Source organism: Onychomys torridus, chromosome 4 (assembly GCF_903995425.1).
Source record: "Onychomys torridus chromosome 4, mOncTor1.1, whole genome shotgun sequence".
Classification (NCBI taxonomy): Eukaryota; Metazoa; Chordata; class Mammalia; order Rodentia; family Cricetidae; genus Onychomys; species Onychomys torridus.
Window position 1 is genome coordinate 101,854,537 of NC_050446.1, and position 17,591 is coordinate 101,872,127.

The 17,591-nt window shown below is 53.1% G+C and overlaps 1 protein-coding gene across 1 annotated transcript; it reads right to left on the reverse strand.

The window, feature by feature from the left end:
* Window positions 1-302: 302 nt before the first annotated feature.
* Window positions 303-15,462, reverse strand: Prom2 (prominin 2). The gene is made up of 24 exons (XM_036183181.1): window positions 14,308-15,462; window positions 13,764-13,813; window positions 13,208-13,410; window positions 12,992-13,112; window positions 12,707-12,770; window positions 12,365-12,454; window positions 11,848-12,050; window positions 11,416-11,490; window positions 10,471-10,534; window positions 10,105-10,264; window positions 9,659-9,811; window positions 8,616-8,739; window positions 8,089-8,180; window positions 7,869-7,953; window positions 5,832-5,978; window positions 4,925-4,996; window positions 4,168-4,260; window positions 3,979-4,032; window positions 3,617-3,697; window positions 3,368-3,436; window positions 2,622-2,711; window positions 2,353-2,459; window positions 2,004-2,076; window positions 303-1,852 (listed from the first exon to the last, which is right to left on the reverse strand). The coding sequence occupies exons 1-23, from the start codon at window positions 14,549-14,551 to the stop codon at window positions 2,013-2,015; spliced, it is 2,505 nt and encodes an 834-aa protein (XP_036039074.1). The 5' UTR covers window positions 14,552-15,462; the 3' UTR covers window positions 303-1,852; window positions 2,004-2,012.
* Window positions 15,463-17,591: the final 2,129 nt, after the last annotated feature.

Sequence of the window (17,591 nt, forward strand, 5' to 3'; positions counted from 1 at the left end):
CTGGCCACCAGGGGCGGTCACCAGGGGCTGCCATCTACACGAAAGACTCAGTTTAAAATAAATTTGCTTAACGTGCTCAGATGTATAATAGATCAGATAAGCAACCCTGACACAACTGGAAATGATGTTTAATTGCTTTTATTTCATTTGTTTAAATCCCATCTGTTATATCTAAAAAAATACAGGGTGTCAATTCCTCACCCCCAAGTAACAAGTAACAACCAAAAAACAAACAAACAACAAAACAAAAATCTTCCAACCTCTGGGAAAAGCCAAAAAAAGAAAAAACAAAAAACCACAAAAACAAAACAAAAAAACCCACCGAAAAACCAACCAAACAAAAATCCTTGTTTGAGAGTATGCACATCGGGTACCACCGTCCTAAGTCCTAGCAGCAGAATTGCTGCTGGTTCCAAGGATGCAATTCCACATCAACATGCTCAGAAACACAGCAGACCACTACAAAGGCCAGACCCTGGCTCTGCCCCGAGCCAAGCTCTCAACTCCTGAGCAGCACTTGCTCACACCAAGCCCTGTCAAGGGTTTCCACCCATCACATTTGACATCCACAACCCTACATACAGGCTCTAAGGAGCCTCTCCACTTCATCAGAAAAAGAAATTGCGGCTTAGGGGACCTATCTCACATGTTGGAGGTGCCCCAGCTAGCAGCAGTAGAAGCAGGCTATGAATCACATGATTAGGCAGGCTCTGCTCCCCACACTGAATTGCTGCCCAGACCCAGGATGCCTGCAGTCAGAGAGGCCTTGGGGTTCTTCCCACAGACACCCATTAAACACAACTGTATACCGAACCTCAGCCTTGGAGACCCAGCCTCAGGGACCCAGAAGCAAAGCTTAGGGAAGTGAGAACACGGTAATGGAACAGACACTTGACCGTACTGTGGCTCTTTTCTTTGTCCTTTCTGGACCCAGTGTCCAGCACATAGGGACCATGCAGAGACAAGTGAGGGGTGATCCCAGGCCATATGTGCAGGATGGAAAGGGGAGTGCAAAACCCTGTTCTCACCACCAGATCCTTCCTGGGGAAGACAGTGGGGACCACCCATGCGACCGTCTGTGAGGCAAAGGGGGAGCCCCAGTGTGGTCCACATCCCTGGTCCTCTCTTAGGAGCCAGTGCTCCGAGAGAAGCCAGGGCCAGCTCTGCTATTTCTAACCTGGGATGCAGACAGGACAGTTCAGCCCTTAGACAGGCCTGTCTTACCCCCACTGGAAACAGGAGATCCAGACTAGAGCCTGCAGAAGGCTCAGGGGTTATAACCTCCACCATGACAGCTGCTGCCTACTTGGTTAGGTGTCCAGCAAGCAGGCCCTGGGAGCCAGCAAGATGGCAGTGAGAACATGGGAAAGAGGGGCAATGCGGAGGTGCAGGGCATCCATGGAGAGAGCAAGCAAAGGGCTGGGGAGGGGACAGGAAGGAGGTTGGGGCAGGTGGGGGGAATCGGACTCAGACAAGGGGAAAGGGACTTGGACAGGAAGCAGGGAGAAAAAGATGGGGTAAATGGAGGGGTCTGGGTCCCACCTGAGGGCTGGAGAGGAGCTCCCACGGGTGGAGAAGAGGCCCTTCCTGTTTCTGGGATACCACAGCAAGGAGGACAAGGGCTAGAGACCCAGAAGGACCCAGTGGCTCTGTAGTGCAGTAAGGGCGGAGTATGATTTGGGTCATGAGGAAAAGCGAGCAGAGGTGGGGCCAGGTAAGCTGGAGGGGGTGGGGGCAGGCCAGCACTGGAGGTCAGCCTGGCTCTGGGAAAGTTATTCCAGAAGTCTTCTGGTTCAGGCTGAGACACAGAAGCAGGGCAGGAAGCCCCGGGATCATCTTGCCCTGTTATAAACTAAAAAGAAAGCCGGTGAAGGTGGTGGGAAAGGGATGTGTCCCATTCACCCTGACCCATCTGGTCAACCTCCTACCCTCCTTCATGCTGAAAACCTCAGATCTGAGCCCCTCAGCGCAGGCACTGAGGGATTATGGGGCGCAGAACTCACCAGTGGGTCCTACAGCTTCAGGGAGGTGACCCTGGGGATGTGGAAAAGCTGTGTCTCCTCAGAGCTGGTGGAGCTGTGACATTGCAGGAATAAAGTGAGTCCCCAGTGCAGACCCTCTGTCCTGACCCAGGGACAACCGGAGCTCTGATGGCCCTGCCCCAGGAACCCTCCAGAGAATGATTAGTCCCATGAAGCTTTCCCCCGGCTTCAGATGCGGCAGGCTTATGCGGGAACTTTTGGGCCCCAACACTCCTTAGAGCTGGGCCAGAAGCTCTCTCTGCCTGAGAGGATTCCAGACAGGGTGTGGCCCAATGGCTGTAAAGAATTCCTGGTTCTGGCAGACCCTTACCTGAGGCGTTTCCGGATGGGACGGAAGTATTTGGAAGTCTTGACTGCGAAGATGATGCTGGGGATGAGGAAGAAGGTGCACCACCCCAAGCAGAACCAGAAGGCATTCTGGATGGGAGCCGTGAGGTCAGCTCACCAAGCTGGGCAGCAGTGCCTTCCCACCAGCCCTGTGCCCAGAGGCTCTGCACCGACTCCACACGCCTGGTCTCATGCCCTCCTACAGCCCCTGTCCATTGGGTTCTGTATGCATGATAGGCTGGGGACACTCACCCAGGGGTCAGCCATCATGTCACATAGGATCACATGACCATTGTCCAGGGCTCCAGAGAGGGGCTGGCAGGTGGCGATGTGCTGTGTCACCTGTGGTGCCAACATGAGACGGATATATGTGAAGACATATCCTAAGGATGAGGCTAAGAGGCACACAGAGAAGCCCAGAGACATAGCTGGGGTCCACCTCACACTTGGACATAGAGTGGCAGGTGCTTGCACAGACAGAATGGTCATGGGCCCACAGGAAGGATAGGACACTGAACTTCCTGCTCAGCGTAGCTCTGGCCCCTTGCATGTACTCACTAGCCCATATGTAAGTCCCAATGTGTCCCTCATTATGGTGTTAAGTCATTATTCCTGGAGAGGCAACATGTGTGCACACCCACTCCTGCCCTCAAATGCATGTACCCTCAAATGCACGTACCCACACATACACAGGTACTCAAGGGTAAACCAAACCCCTAGGAAGCCCAGACCGTTCCCAGAAGCTATAGCCCACAGGATGTGCAGGTGGGCTTTGATGGCTGGCCTTAGACAAGCAGGGTAAAGGACCTATCCATGGAAAGACATGGGGCAAGGAGTAGATGTTCTAGAATGTTCACTTTGTGAACAAGAGTGCAGATGGCAGGTTTGGGAGTTTGGATCCAATCCCAAAGGCCTAGGGTACCCCTACAGGGCTCCACAGCTGGTCCACTGGGGTGGGTATACTTTGACGCCAGGTGGGGTTCTGAGGCCTCACTTACCTCTTCTCTCACCCACGCCACATACTGAGAGAAGTAGCCCAGTTCCCTGGTCAGGAAACACTCAGAGGCCTACAGGAAAGAGAGAAGCCCAGGGTTGGCAGGGTCCTGCCTACTCACTCCTCTCCATGTCTGACATCATCAGGATGAGCCTGGCTCTCATGGGATCCACAGTGAGAGATGAGCTGGAGGGAAAGCCTGGGGTAGACACTCCATGTTTGGCTCAAAGACAGCACCCTGCCCCCAACTCACATTCCTTATGATGAGGTTGGTCTGGGCAGGCAGCTCTCCTTTTAGATGAGAGACAGTAGCGAGGACCTCTGAGGTATCCACCTGCAGGAGACAATAGCCCAAATCAGCTATCCATCTGTCTGCTCACCTACCAGTCCATCCATTCATCCTACAATTATACCACACATCACCTTAGTGGATGAAGGGCAGGCTCTAGGACCCAGAAGCCAAAAGAAGAGGTCCTCAATCATCTGACCCCTTTCCCCTTCCCCCTATCCCCCTCCAATGGGACAAGACGGAACAGAGATCTCAAGGCAGCCAGCTGTCCTGTTTTCCTCTACTGCCCACCTGTTCTGACCCGACCTCCCACTCCCATTAACCACCTGCAGATTTGGGGCAGAGGACGCCAGGGCCCTGACACTGAGGTTGAGCTTGGCCTGTGGAGGAATCAGGGTTATTACAGGCAAGAATTCAGAGGCAGGAAATGGAGAATGTGGTTGGCCCCTCCCTCCTTTCACTGCCCTCTCTCCAACCCTCCTCTCTCTCATGCCCCAGACTCCCTCCAAACTTACCACAAGACTCTGCTGGGGGACAACCTTCTCCTGGTAGAGACTGCGGAGCTCTCTGGCCTCCTCCTGTAGTTGCTGCCTCAGTACAGAGTCATTCTGAGGGCAGACAAGAGGGTTAGTTCCCATCCCAACAGGAAGCGCAGCCCTCCAAGGGAGCTGAAAAGTGCTGGGCTCAGAGAGAAAATCCTCAAGCTCAGATTTTTCCCTGTTCTAGGTCTGCCCCGAGCTGGATGCTCCTAAATGTGCCACAGCACCGTGTGAGCTCAAGCTGGGCAATGCTCTCTGCTCTATCCAGAGCCAAGGTGGCTGTGGAGTCTGAGCTGTCTTAAAGAGAACTTCAGAAACTGGAGATATCTGTAAATACAGAGAGTGGCTTCCTGTGCAGAGTGCACACATCCATTGGGGGTCCCCACAGCACCTGTCCTGGTAGAGCCTGAAGCTGGCCCTGCTGTGTAAGGGTAGGCTAGAAACTTCATCTGATCAGAGATTGGGACAGTCTGCAGATGCGAGGACAGAGGCCCAGAGATTCAGAATGGCCTGCCCAAGGCCACACAGCGAGTTGGCAGCAGTGTCTGAATGAGAACGGAAGCTGCAGGCCCCTCAGGTCCAATGGCAGGGTAGAAAGCCTCGGCACCCTCGGCTGGGGCCCTCAGTCTCCAGCCTCTGTCCCCACCCTCTCTTCAATCCCAGCATTCCTGGTCCCTCCTGCCCAGATCTTCTTGATGGCTGTCTGGCTAAAGGGTCTCTGCTCCCTTCTCACTTGAGCCTGGGCCAGCCCTTCCAGCTCCTGTGCCAGCTGCTCCATGTCAGTCTTCACTACAGGCTTCTGGATCTGAGGGGAAGACAGGCGACATCAAGAAGGCTGAACTCAGATGTCCTCAGATACCCTCAGCCACTGAATTCCCAGACTCATCAAATGTGCCCTGCATCAACTAAGTCCGTTCATTTCCACCCTGCCCCCCCCCCCATCTCCAGCTCTATTATCTCAGAGAAAGTCTCATATAGTGTAGGCTGAACCCAAGCTTGCACATCCTCTGCCTTCTACCTCTCAAGTGCTGGGATTCAGGCGTGTGTTACCATATCAGGCTTCAGGTAGTACTGGGGATTGAACCCAGAGCTTTGTGCATGCTAGGCAAGCGCTCTACCAACTGAGCCATGTTCCCAGCCCCAGCTAAGTCTATTGTGACGTGAGTCCTAGTGAGTTTGAACTGAAGCTGTGAAGTATTTCAGAGTTTCCAATGGACTAGAAAAAAAATAAAAACCAAGATGTCCTCTAGAGTGATTTGAAGAAAAGCCAGTGTCCAGCTGGAGAGATGGCTCAGCAGTTAAAAGCACTGGTTGCTCTTCCGGACAACCCGAGTTGGGAGTTGGATTTCCAGCTCCCACTTGGTGGCTTACAACCATCTAACACTCTAGTCCCATGGTATCAGCTGCCCTCCTTTTGGCCTCCACAGGCACTGCATGCATGTGGTGCACAGACATACATGTAGGCAAAACACCCACATAATGTGAGGAAAAGAATAAAACTCAGTATCACACCACTACCCTCAGCAGCAGTGGGTTCAGGACCATGAACAGCAACACATACTCTTGCTTAAGGGACCTGGGGACATGTACTAGTTCCTTAACCGGAAGAAGTCCCAGGAGTGGAGAGACTGTACACCGACCTGTACAAGGAAGTCTCTGTAGTGGATTTTCTCCAGCCCGCTACCCTGCAAAGCCTCCAGGTCCCGGTGGGCAGCGGGGCTCAACAGGTCTAGACCCTTTATATCCAACTTGAAGTTCTGCAGCTCCTGCTGAAACTTGTTGGTGTACTGGAGGAGAAGACAGGATGAGGCACACTGCTGAGCCTGGTCGCTTGGCTTGGAGCCATCACCTGGTTCTCCAGGTGGCCACACCCTCACAGGCTCCCAAGAGACCTCTACTCAGAGTCCCAGCCTGCTTCCAGGGACCATGTGACTACTGGGCTGTGACACAGACTTTCCCTGGCCACCTGATACAAAAACAGCTTTCTGGCCCTTCTTCCTCACATCCTCTGTATCAGGTCTTCACAGCACCTCATGCTAAAATCCCTTATTCCTGGGCTTGTTAATAACGTCAGCTCAATAGTCCTGGGGACTTTGGCTCTTCTGCTGTAAAGCCCTCATCTGCAGCAGAGCCTGTCCAGTGTTAGGGGAGTCCAGTTTGTAGACTTGTCAGTGAGTGAGTGAATGGGTGAACAAATGGGTGAAGAATGAACGACACGTCCACATTTCCAAGAAAGACACCCAGCATTTGCCTTTCCGGTGGCCGTGACATCCAGCTTCAATATCAGAGAAGGCAGCCCATCTCTGGCCATCTCTTCCCATTCTACTAGGCAACCTTCCTCCAAGGAGAGGGGTCCCCAATTCCCTTAGTAGCGGCATCGCAGGCATCACTGACAGGGATCGGACATGAAGCAGTAGACAGTCTGGTGCCCTGGGTGGCACATTTTACCTTTCTGATCTATGCGTATTGACTTTTTGGTGTGTCTTCTGAGAAGTTTTCTTGTTTTTTTTTCAAAGTCACCATGCAACCTCAAAGAACTGCCTGGTCCCTCAGAACCAGAAGCCTCATTGGTCCATACTCTTCTGTAAGATGGACCCCCTCCTCTCTGGGGCTGAGACCACTTAAGGCTGAGATGGCTTCCAGCCACCAGGGCTGGAGATCCCCTGTGCCCAGGCTGCAGAGCCTCCAGCTGTGGGGCCACTGTTAAAGATGCTGGAGGGAAAGGTACTGCCATTAGGCAAACATCCCTGGCCATGGCTTAAAATCTCATGTCAGGACTGATCTGGTTTGGTTGTGACAGCCCATGACTTGGGATGGAGACGAATCCAACAGGTTTCTTAGGAGGATCAAAATGAGCTGGGTGTGTGTGGGCAGCAAGGGTGCTAGCTGGGGTCGGGGAGGGAGGAGTGTTTCCTAGAATGTGCTTAGAGAAATGACTCCTCAGGGACCTCTCCCCTCACCTTTCCTAGGGATGGAGAGAGGGAAAGGGTGTGTTTCATACACTGCTAGGACCACATTCTAAGACGTTCACCCTTTCCTGGTCCTGAAGCTTTCTGTTGTCAGTACTGATGAGTGCCTCTGTTCTCCACCACCTGCACGCTGCCTTTCCACTCACTTCTGCACCAAAGTCCATTCTAACTCCCTGTACCACTTCTGGCAAATGGGCCACCAGAGTCCCAGGAGGACTGACAGCCTGATACTCCAGGGTCAGGCTGGGGGTGGGTGGATAGAATCTGCCATGGCCAACCACTGGTTCTGAGGTGCAGCCAAGACCCCAGAGAGCTTTCCATCAGTGTTGCTCAGCTGGCTCACTCCCATTTCACTCCCAGCTAGAACATGCCACTCAGGAACTGTCCTCGTCAGGACACACACACCCTATTCTTACTGCCCCTGTCCTCTCCTCCCATAACCTGTGCTGTATTAAGCTTTCCCTGGAGCACATGCTCAGAGGCGTTCATGGCAGCCAGCTACTCACACACCCACTCACAGCCCTGGAATCTTCCATAGATCAAGCCCTGGACAGGCCCTGAGTTGGTTGATAAGACCTCTGGCTTGAGGTCCCTTGATAAGAGATATTTTTTTGGAGTTCAGAGATAATGCCCCAGAAGAACAGAAGAAACGGATGCGCAGGAGTGGGGGGGGGGGGATCTTAACAGCCTTCTAGAACATTCTATCACCTGTTTGATATCCAAGTGCTTATCCAAGTCATAGGAGTCATTGAGCTGTAGAACATTCCAGAGTACTGCCCCTGCCTTACACTGTCTGGGGAAGGAAGATACACATCAATAGAGAGCCCCTGGGGTGGCAGGTGGGGCTGGCATCTCTCTAGAGGATACCCACTTTTGCCTCTCCCTTTTATTCCCTCACTCCAGCCCCAGTCCCAGGCCTCCCACTAACCGGTAGGCCTGTTGGATGCTGATGTTCTTCCTCAGGCCAAGAAGGTAGGACAGGTTCATGGATGGGGGCAAGTTCCCCGGGGTGTCTGCAAACTGCAGGTGGGCAGGAAGAAATGGAGCATAGAGAGGTGAGGGGCAAAGCTGCCCTAAAGCTGGGTGCCACCCCTCCCCCTCCCCCGTTACCCCCTCTAATTCCAGTGACTCCAGGCCCCGACTCCTCATGGGGACTTTGCCGGTGAATCTCTGGCCGTGGTGCAAACAGGACTTTCAGTACCTCTCCTTCCCAGACTCAGTTAGGAGAGGGTGTGGGTGTCACCGTCTGGAGTCCTTGATGGGACCCGGGGAGCACCTCAGGGGCTCGGGGCTCATGGGTGTCTCTCTATCTGCCCCCCTCTCCCTTGCATCTCATCCGCCTCCCCCCCTGTCCCTATCTCCTGTTTGCGCCTCTGGCTCCCATTTCCTCCTGACTCAGTGTCTTGGCCCAAGCTCCCGTCAGCTCCCTCTGAGCTGGATCAGGCCCAGGCCCACCTCGTACAGCTCTCCACTCTCCCAGCTCCGGCACACCAGTGTCTGCACATTGCCACCCACCAGGAAAGTGGCAAAGACGAGGAGGATGAGGGGGGCTGCGAAGAGGAAGCTGAAGGCCACACCTCTGGAGGTGAAAGACATGGGTGAAGGCATGTGGAAGCTGACTGCCCTGGACCAGGCTTGTCCCCACCCACATCCTGGGACCAGCATAGGCCATGAGTTGGCAACAAGGTTTGCCTCCTGGGCAAAGAAGGCTAATTCCGGCACTCCTGGCAGCTCCTTGGCACCCTCACCCCACCCCCATCCAATTGCTGGGTCCTGCTGCCCTGGAAGTCTAGAGGAAGGGACACCTGCTTGTTCAAAGAGCCATTTCTGGACTTACGGGCCATGGAAGTGATCTGCTCCAGTGTTCAACCTTTCTAAGTCGTCATTGGCATAGTGAGACATGATTCATCTACATAGATAACACTTCAAAGAGACTGCACGGTAAGGTCCCTTCCACCAGGGCCACTGACTTACAGAACCTCTTTGTGAATGGGCACAGCTCCATGCCAGGCCGTGAGGCTTGGAGAGTGACATGTGGGGTGGATTTCAGTTCCTCACTATTCCTTTTGACCAGGCACCTTGTGTGATTGACAGCCTGGCCAACTGTATGTGGCAGCCTTGGCCTTAATGCCCATCCAGTTTAAGGGTGACAAGCAGGTAGTGCCTTTGATGTTGCTTCCTGATGACGGCTTTGGGACTGCCTAGAAGCCGAGTTAGGGATTCTGGAGCTGTGTTTGGGCTTGCTGGGCAAACTATAGTTACAACTGCTGTGGCTATCCTGCTTTAGCCCAACCCCCTTAGATAGGGGAGGACACTGAAGCCCAGGGAGATCCTTGCTTTACCCAGAGTCACCCAAGGAGTGGGGACCAGGTCAGCACCAAGGTTCATTTCCCTGACTTGTGAGACTCCACTGTACTAGGAGGAATCCGGCAGTCAGCAGTGAGAAGACCCCCCCACTCCCACCCCCTCTCCCCGCCCCCTCCCCCGCCCCTTCTTACGCCATGAGGAGACGGGCTCCAGCCTCGCCTTTGGTTTCTGAGTGGCTGGGGTCCTCCCTGGCGAACAACCCCCAGATGCCTAGGCTGAGGCCCAGCAGGTTACAGACCACTACAAGCAGGATGGCAGAGCACAGCAGGCACCCCAAAATCCACCTGCCACACAGAGAGAGTATGGGACTTACTGAGAAGGAAGGCAGCTGGCACCAGAGGGCTGGCTGGGGACTTAACTTAGGCTTCTAGGTCCCAGACTGGGTCTTCAGAAGTAGGGGTGCAAACATTTCCTGAGGTCTTATAGCTTTTACAGGGTCCCCAGGCTCAGGTCTCGGGGTACACAGCCAGGTGGGACATGGAAGCCATAGGAGTTAGGGTTCTGGGCTTAAAAGAAGGCAGTGGTATTGTCAGGCCGGAAGCAGACAGGGATAGGGTGGAGGATCAATGGTACTCACCTGTATTTCTCATACTGTTGTACCTCCTGTAAGTAGGGGCGGCTGCGCTGTTCCAGCCGCTCCAGTGCCTGGCTCCAGCGCAAAGCTGCCTCGGAACCTGGGAATCCTTGGGCCAGCATCCTCACACCTTCAGGCTGCTCAGCCAGTGCCTTTTTCAGATCTGCCCAAAGCTACAGGGTCTCAGAGGATACAGAGGACACCCAGGAGCCAGGGCCAAACCTCTGGGAGCCATAGAGAGCCCACCAGGCAGAGAAGACAGCCATCCCCGCCACTCTGCCCAGCTCCTCTCCCAGCAAGCCTCCCTGGAAGGGGTATGGTGGGGGTGGCGTGCCAGGAAGGCAGCCAGGCCCCTGAGCAGGGCCTCACCTTTGAGCACACTGGCCATCTCCACTGCAATCAGGAGCGGGAGACTATTGAAGGTGGCATTCTCCTGTGGGACCAAGCAAGGCTGTGACTGTGGCCACCTGGAATCCCACCTTAGGGTCTCCACGTGAGAGGCCCAGAGGGAGGGTGCTGCTATTCCATGCTCCCAGCCAAGGAAGTGATCCTCTTGTTCCTGCAAACATGGCTTCTCCCGCCTAACTCAGCTCTTCCACACATGTCGCTGACGAAGCCCTACAACCTCTTCTACTCAGTCACCTCCTAGACAGCGGTGGCTTTCTTCCTCTTGCCTGTCCCCACCCACCCCATCCTAACAACCAGCTCTACTCCTTCGGTCCAGCCCCAATCTTCCATTTCCTTTAGTTCTGGCTTCCTTCTTCCCAGCCTCTCAGCATAGCTGACTCACTGATTCCCCAACTCCAGACTCTGGGTCACAGGCTCTGACTCACGTGGCACCACCCCCACTTTGGCTGTCTCCACCCAGAGAGCAGGCCTGCATTTCGGGGTGCAGTCAAAGCACCTGCTCCCTTGTGGCCTGAAGACCCCATCCCTGATGAGAGCCCAACTCCTCTTTCTGAGCTGCAGACCTGCCTCTCCCAGGAGACTGCAGTGGAGATAGGCACCATAAGCCTTTAGCCCAGGTAGCTGCAGAGTGAGGGAGGACTCAGTCCTGGATTTAGCTGGGCTCTTTGATTTTTTCAAAACAGAGTTTCTCTGTGCAGCTCTGGCTGTCCTGGAACTCACCCTGTAGACCAGGCTGGCCTCGAACTCAGAGATCCACCTGCCTCTGCCCCCTGAGTGCTGGGATTAAAGGCGTGTGCCACCACCACCGCCTGGCTTAACCAGGTTCTTGTTCCAGAGTGAAACTGATGCTTTTTCCTTGTCAGTTCCCAGGCAGGTGGAGCAAAAGACCAGGTGACCAAGACTCACCTCCTGGACCATGCTGGAGAAGTTGGCCTCTGGGACACCCTTCAGGCGATGCAGGACATCGTCCACAGGGGGCACCTGAAACGGAGGGTGTCTATGCTATAGGAGGAAGGAGGTGCCTCTGAACTAATATCCTCATATGTAGAATGGGGACCACAGAGCACCCCCATCACCCTGAGGGACAGTGAGAGCCTAAGAAGTTAATACACATGAAGCTCGGGGCTATGTGTGCGGCTCATGGAGAGCTTTGGCTCACTCTAAGAACAAAGGGTCATTAACCCTGGGTGCTCTGGAAAGGAAGGCACAGCCCAAGGAAGGTGTTCTCTGAAAGTTGGCCTCATGAAAGCCACCTGACCAATAAGATGCCAGAGGATTTCAAAGGTGCAGGCTAGACCAGCCCTTCCAAGTCCCAGTAGGCTTGTTCAGGGCCTGCACCTGGCTGAAGTCAGCATCCAGCTGCAGAGCACTGGCCCGGTTCAGGGCCCCCCTGCAGTCCCCGTGGCACCAGCCCTCCTGAAGCAGGGTGAGCAGGCGTTCCCGGTGTGCTTGCACAGGCGGTGCCAGGTCCTGCTGACCCTCCTGCAGCTCCACTGAGGTGGTGTTCAGGGCTCGAAGGTGGTCTATGGAGACCTGCAGGGCTAAGAGAGTCACATGTAGCCTGAGGGTTTCCTCATTTCCTGGCATCTTCAGCACCCTAGCAAAAGGAGACACCATATTCCCTCTTCCCGGCTAGAGGGGCATAAACTATCTATAGCCACAGTGGAAACTGCCACTGGGCACATGCGCCCAGGAAGTAGGCAGGGATGCCACACACGGGATCCCAGCATAATGGGAAGAAAGGCTTGGGTGGGGCTGGGGCAGTATGTGAAATCCAGGGGTGGGGGATGGGAGAATTGGCTCCCGGAGGACACCTGCCGGACCCACCCACATACAGGGCACTGGTCCAACTCACCCTGGCCCAGGCTGTGCACTGATGCTAGTACCGGGTACAATGTGCTCTTGAGCTGGTTATGAATTATGTTCCCAAGTTCCTCACCGGCACCTGGACAACACAGGACAGTTGACAGGGATGGTCCCCCAGGAGCTGAGGACATCCCCATCGCCTCCCATGAGCCCTGGGCTCTGCAGGGTGGTGTGGGTGGGTCTCCTTGTCCTGCAGTCGTATGGCTGCTGCACAGGGAGATCCCTTTTGGTGAGGTGGTATCCTGGTGAAGTCCAGGTTAAGGGAGCTGAGATGGTTTCCCAAGGCAGGCCAGGGCACAGGGATCTGGAGCTGGTCAACCGTCACCCTCACCATCCAGCTCCTTTGAGACTTGCTCCTGGGGCACAGAAAACTGCTCAGCCACCGCCTGAAGCTCCTAGGCAAACATGGAGGGGGGGGGTGCAGGGGTAAGCCATCTTTCCTGTCCTTCAGCCCCATCCTTCAGTTAGGTATTTCAGGGACTTTCCATCAGGTGGCACACAGGAAGGAACACCCTCTCTGCTTTGCAGGTTTATGGGACACAGAGATGCGGTTCTCTCTGTGTCTGTCTTGAAGCAGGGTACTCACACACAGATGCAGGAATTGTATAGTACTTACTTCAGGAACATCGGACACCAGCCCTCTTAGGCTGAGCAGGGTCTCAGGGACAGCTTCCACGCTGGGGCCTGTCTGACGGTGTGTGTACTGGTTAGTAGCAAAAGCACAGACCATACCGATCCTGAGGGCCGGAGGCAAGGAGAAAAGGGTTTGCAGGGTGCCCAGGAGCACAGGGCCACCAGCCTGTCCTCCCCCCTGACCTAGGCAGCCTCTCACAGAAGCATGAGGGTAGTCAACAGCAGGAAGGTCATGAGGGTGCCACGTTCACAGGCCATGGCCTTGTGCTCTGTCTTCACTCTGCCCCCACAGCGTCGGCGGCATCGGCAGCAACAGAAGCAGAGCCCAGTGGTGGGCACCAATAGGAGGTAGAGGCCAGCAATCACAGCACAGACCACGTAGCCTGCCTCATACCGAACCACCTGGGCAAGGCAATGAGGCATGAGGGGGCAGCCCTGCCTTTCCTCTACTCCAGTGCAAGACAGAGGTGGAGAGAATGCCTGGGTGCCTCTGCTTGCACCCTGGTGAACCCTGGCAGGATGCAGGAGGTCAGCGGTGCCCTTGCCCATTGCCATGGTACAGATGAGGCAATCCAGGTCTAGGGGCATTGGGGATCACTGCAAACCCCACCACCATGAGTAAAAAGAAGATGTGGGGCTTGAACCCAGGCAGGAAAAGGATGGCAAACACTCAGCAAGGTGGGCTGAACTGAGCAGGTGCGGCCCTTCTGCTCACCCTTAACTCCCTCCCCCAGTACCTGGGGCTCAGCCCTCACCTCATCCCTCTTCACGGAGGATGGATCATTCAGCAGGGCCTTTATCAACTCTAGGGAAAGGAAGCAAGCTGAGGGTTGGGGACAGCCACCGCCTTGTCCCTGTGTCAAGACTCTCCCTACCGCCAGGCTAAGGGAGGTTCTTAGAAGGCAGTGTCATGTGGCTGTGACACCTTGCCAGGCCTCATCACGCTGCCAGAGAGGAGAGGCAGCTGGTAGAAGGCCTGCAAGCAGACCTTCTGGACCCTTCTGGTAGGACCTGCAGCTGGCCTGGTAGTCCTTTCCCTCCTCCTGCCTCTTGTGGCCCCTCCTGACCCGGCACCATGACCCTGGGACAATGAGCCAGATTTAACATTATGTTCTAGCCCCAGCCCAAGGTCAAACAAGAAGGCTGGGGAGCTGCTCGTGGAATCCCAGAACTTACGGAAGAAGAAGGCTGTGTAGTGCCAGAAACCTCACCCTGTCAAGTGCTTGTGGACAGGATGTGCACAGATGCTAGCTGGGGGGCCAGTGCCTGCGGAGGTCCGCTGGGGGAGGGGACACTCACCCGACGGGAAGGGGTTGAGCTGAACTACCGACAGGAATCGTCTCACGGTGCCGTAGAGGGAGTCCAGGGGCCCCGGGGCACGGACACGAGAGGTCAGCAATCGCGTCCTGGCTACCGGATGGAATGCCAGATGCTCTGCCCGCGACAAGGACCCGCAGTCGGCTGCTACAGCTCCGGGCAGGCTCAGGGCCAGTCCCAGGCCCAGGCCCAGCAAGGGTACCACGAGGCCGGGCGAGCGCATCATGAGTTCGGGCGGGTGGGCAGCACAGGCTCGGGCGGCGGACAGTGCGGGCCAGCACCGGGCAGGCCGTGCATCCTTCTGCAGCCTTCTTCCCTCGGTCCCCGTGGCTCTACAAACCGGCCCGACAGGTTTGGGCTCAGGAGTTACCAGGTCGCCCGCCGGGAGCGTAGGAAGGGCAGGGGCGGAGGCCGGATAGGGGGCTGGGCCAGGCCCAGCCGCCCTTTGGCGATCTCAGTGAAGCCTGTGCCTCTCTCCCCTCCTCACATGCTGGGCAAAGACAGCCTGGAGCCCGTCCAGGGGTACCCCAGAGTCTCTGGATTATCTAGGGTAGCCCAGTTTCAAACAGTTTTCCACACTCAAACCCCAGCAGCCCAACCTAAGGGCAGGTTAAACATGGCCACTGAATGGTTAAACCCTTAGGACCCCAAAGAAGGGGTCTTAAGACCAGGGCCACAAACCAGGAACTAGCCTGGCTCCTCCTGCTTCCTCTGGAGCCTGTGTTTACTCCAGGAGTGACCTCTGCCAGGCCGATCTGGAGCAGGCACTGTCCTTAGGGAGAGAAGAGGGTTACCCCTTTGGTCCAGCCATGCCCATCTGGTCATCAGCGGCAAGAACTGATAGAAGCTATGCTCGGAGATGTGTCTCCGAAGGGCTGTGATTTGTGAAGGACTGAACACTCAGGACCCTGTAACTGAGCAGGTGATGGAGAAATGCTCCTGATGCATGGAAGACACTTCTAGAAGCATTCGAGGAACTGGGGAGAGAAACACCCTCCAGAACACCCTGGGCGGTCATCACAGTGAACTGAAAATACCCCTTTGGTCTAGATAGACCCTCATGTGCACTAATAAGCACAAACAGTTATCACAGAACAGTTTGTGGTGTGAAGACACACGAAACAATGATCCTTTCCAGTAGAATCATGGGCTATATCTATAAAATATATATGTTATATAATATACACACATAAATATATTTAACTAACTTTAAAAATTACTCCATCTCTCTCTGTGTATGAGTGGAGGAGGAGTGCCATGGTGCGTGAGTGTGGAGGTTAGGGGACAATTTTACCAAGGTTTCTCGCAGTTTCTGCTATTATGATTTCTCTGGGCTAAGCACCCTAGGGCTTCTGGGTAGTTCAGTCTCACCCTCCCATCTTAGGAGTGTTGGGATTGCAGATTCTTGCCATCACATCTGGCTTTCAATTGTTTTATTATGTTTATTTATTCTTTCTCTCTCTCTCTGTGTGTGTATGTGTCTCTGTCTCTGTCTGTCTGTCTGTCTGTCTGTCTCTCTCTCTCTCTGTGTGTGTAGTTAAAGGACAACTTGCAGAAGTTGGTTCTTTCCTTCCATTATTTGAGTCCTAGGGATCAAACTCAGGTCATCGGGGTTGGCACCACCACCAGTGGTGCATTACCCTCTCTGGGTTATAAGAGCTAGTTGGAAACAAGCCTAAGCTGTCAGCCAAGCTTTCATAATTAATAATGATTAATTATTGGGGAGCTGATGGTCTAATTAAAAATATGTCTACATATGGTAAAAAAGGGAAACCCCTGAAAGTTAAGGCTAGGGTAGGGTTTTGTTTTTTTCTTTCCAGGAAAATAAAAGCATCCAACTAAGGAATCCGGAGACCACTGGATAAATGAGCCATCTGAAGAAGAAGGAGGAATCATCCAGAGAAAATGTCCCAAGAAAAAGAGTAAATTGGCCTAGTGGTATAGCACACTTGCAATGGGATGAAATCTCACAAATCTTACCAAATGTTTGTTTATAATGTTCTCTACATACATATGAGGCAAATAGTCTTCTTGTAGTCCCAATTAAATTAAAAATTAAAGCTGGCTTTGGAGTTGAAGCATGGCTCTCTCCTCTAAATCCATGCTTGTTAAAGGAAAATCCAAAATCTTGTCTCATGTTAGAAGAGCCACCTGGTATAGGACAGAAGAAAAACCAAAATTAGGGACCATTTTACTGCCACTAATTTCATAATCCTTTGGTTTTATATTGACTCTTTAAAACTTTTCTTTTTCTTTTTTTTTTTTTTCTTTTTTTTTTTTTTTTGAGCTGGGGATCAAACCCAGGGCCTTGCGCTTGCTAGGCGAGCACTCTACGACTGAGCTAAATCCCCAACCCTAAAACTTTTCTTAAGATATCAATGTTATCTCAAAATTTGTAAGATTAAGATAGGTACATACATTTAAAATTTATGTTGTAATATTAATGGTCATATAGAGTATAACTAATTCTAGATTTAGGCTTCATCTAGCTTTCTGTATGTGATTTCAGGCTTGTGTCTGAAGCAGGTATTAGGAATTAAGCCTGTGTATCCTGGGTGTATTTAATAGATTACAGTCCTTTAACCTCTCTGAGATCTGTTGTATATGACATTTAAAATATTTAAGTTTTCTTCAGTAAACCATGAACATTCCTAACAGCTACCTTTGAAGTCTCCAAAAAGATGATGGGGCCCCACAATGATGATTCCATCTGGATTGTGATAATGCTACTAAGATGACAAACACCATCCAAAGATCAGCTCTGGACTACAAGCTGCTCAGGAAGATTTCAAGGCAGTTAGTTAAGATGGTCCAGCCTCATAGACTACTCCAGCCAGGACTTCAGATCAACCTTGTGTTATTCCATCAAACCAAGACTAGACAACAATTAGCTCCCCCAGGACTTGACTATTATCTTAGCTTTTTTCAGGGTCCCCTAAAGATGCTGTCACTCCCATACAACAGGAAGTAATTCTAAGAACATGACACCCACATTCCCAAGAGGTGGGGTGAGTGGTTTTTGGTCATTGGATGGATGTTTGTCATCACTTAGGGGAGTTGGTCACAAGTTTTTATTGGTCATGGTCAGGGAGGATACTAAGCAAAAGAAGTTAGATTCAGGGGGTCTCATTCTGGAAAGAAAAGGGAGAATATAGAAAGGATGAAAGGGTAGATTATTGCATCTACTTTCAAACTAAAAAGCAACCACTAGTCTCAAATATTTTACATCACCATGGATTTTTGTATATTAATACAAATTTAAGGTT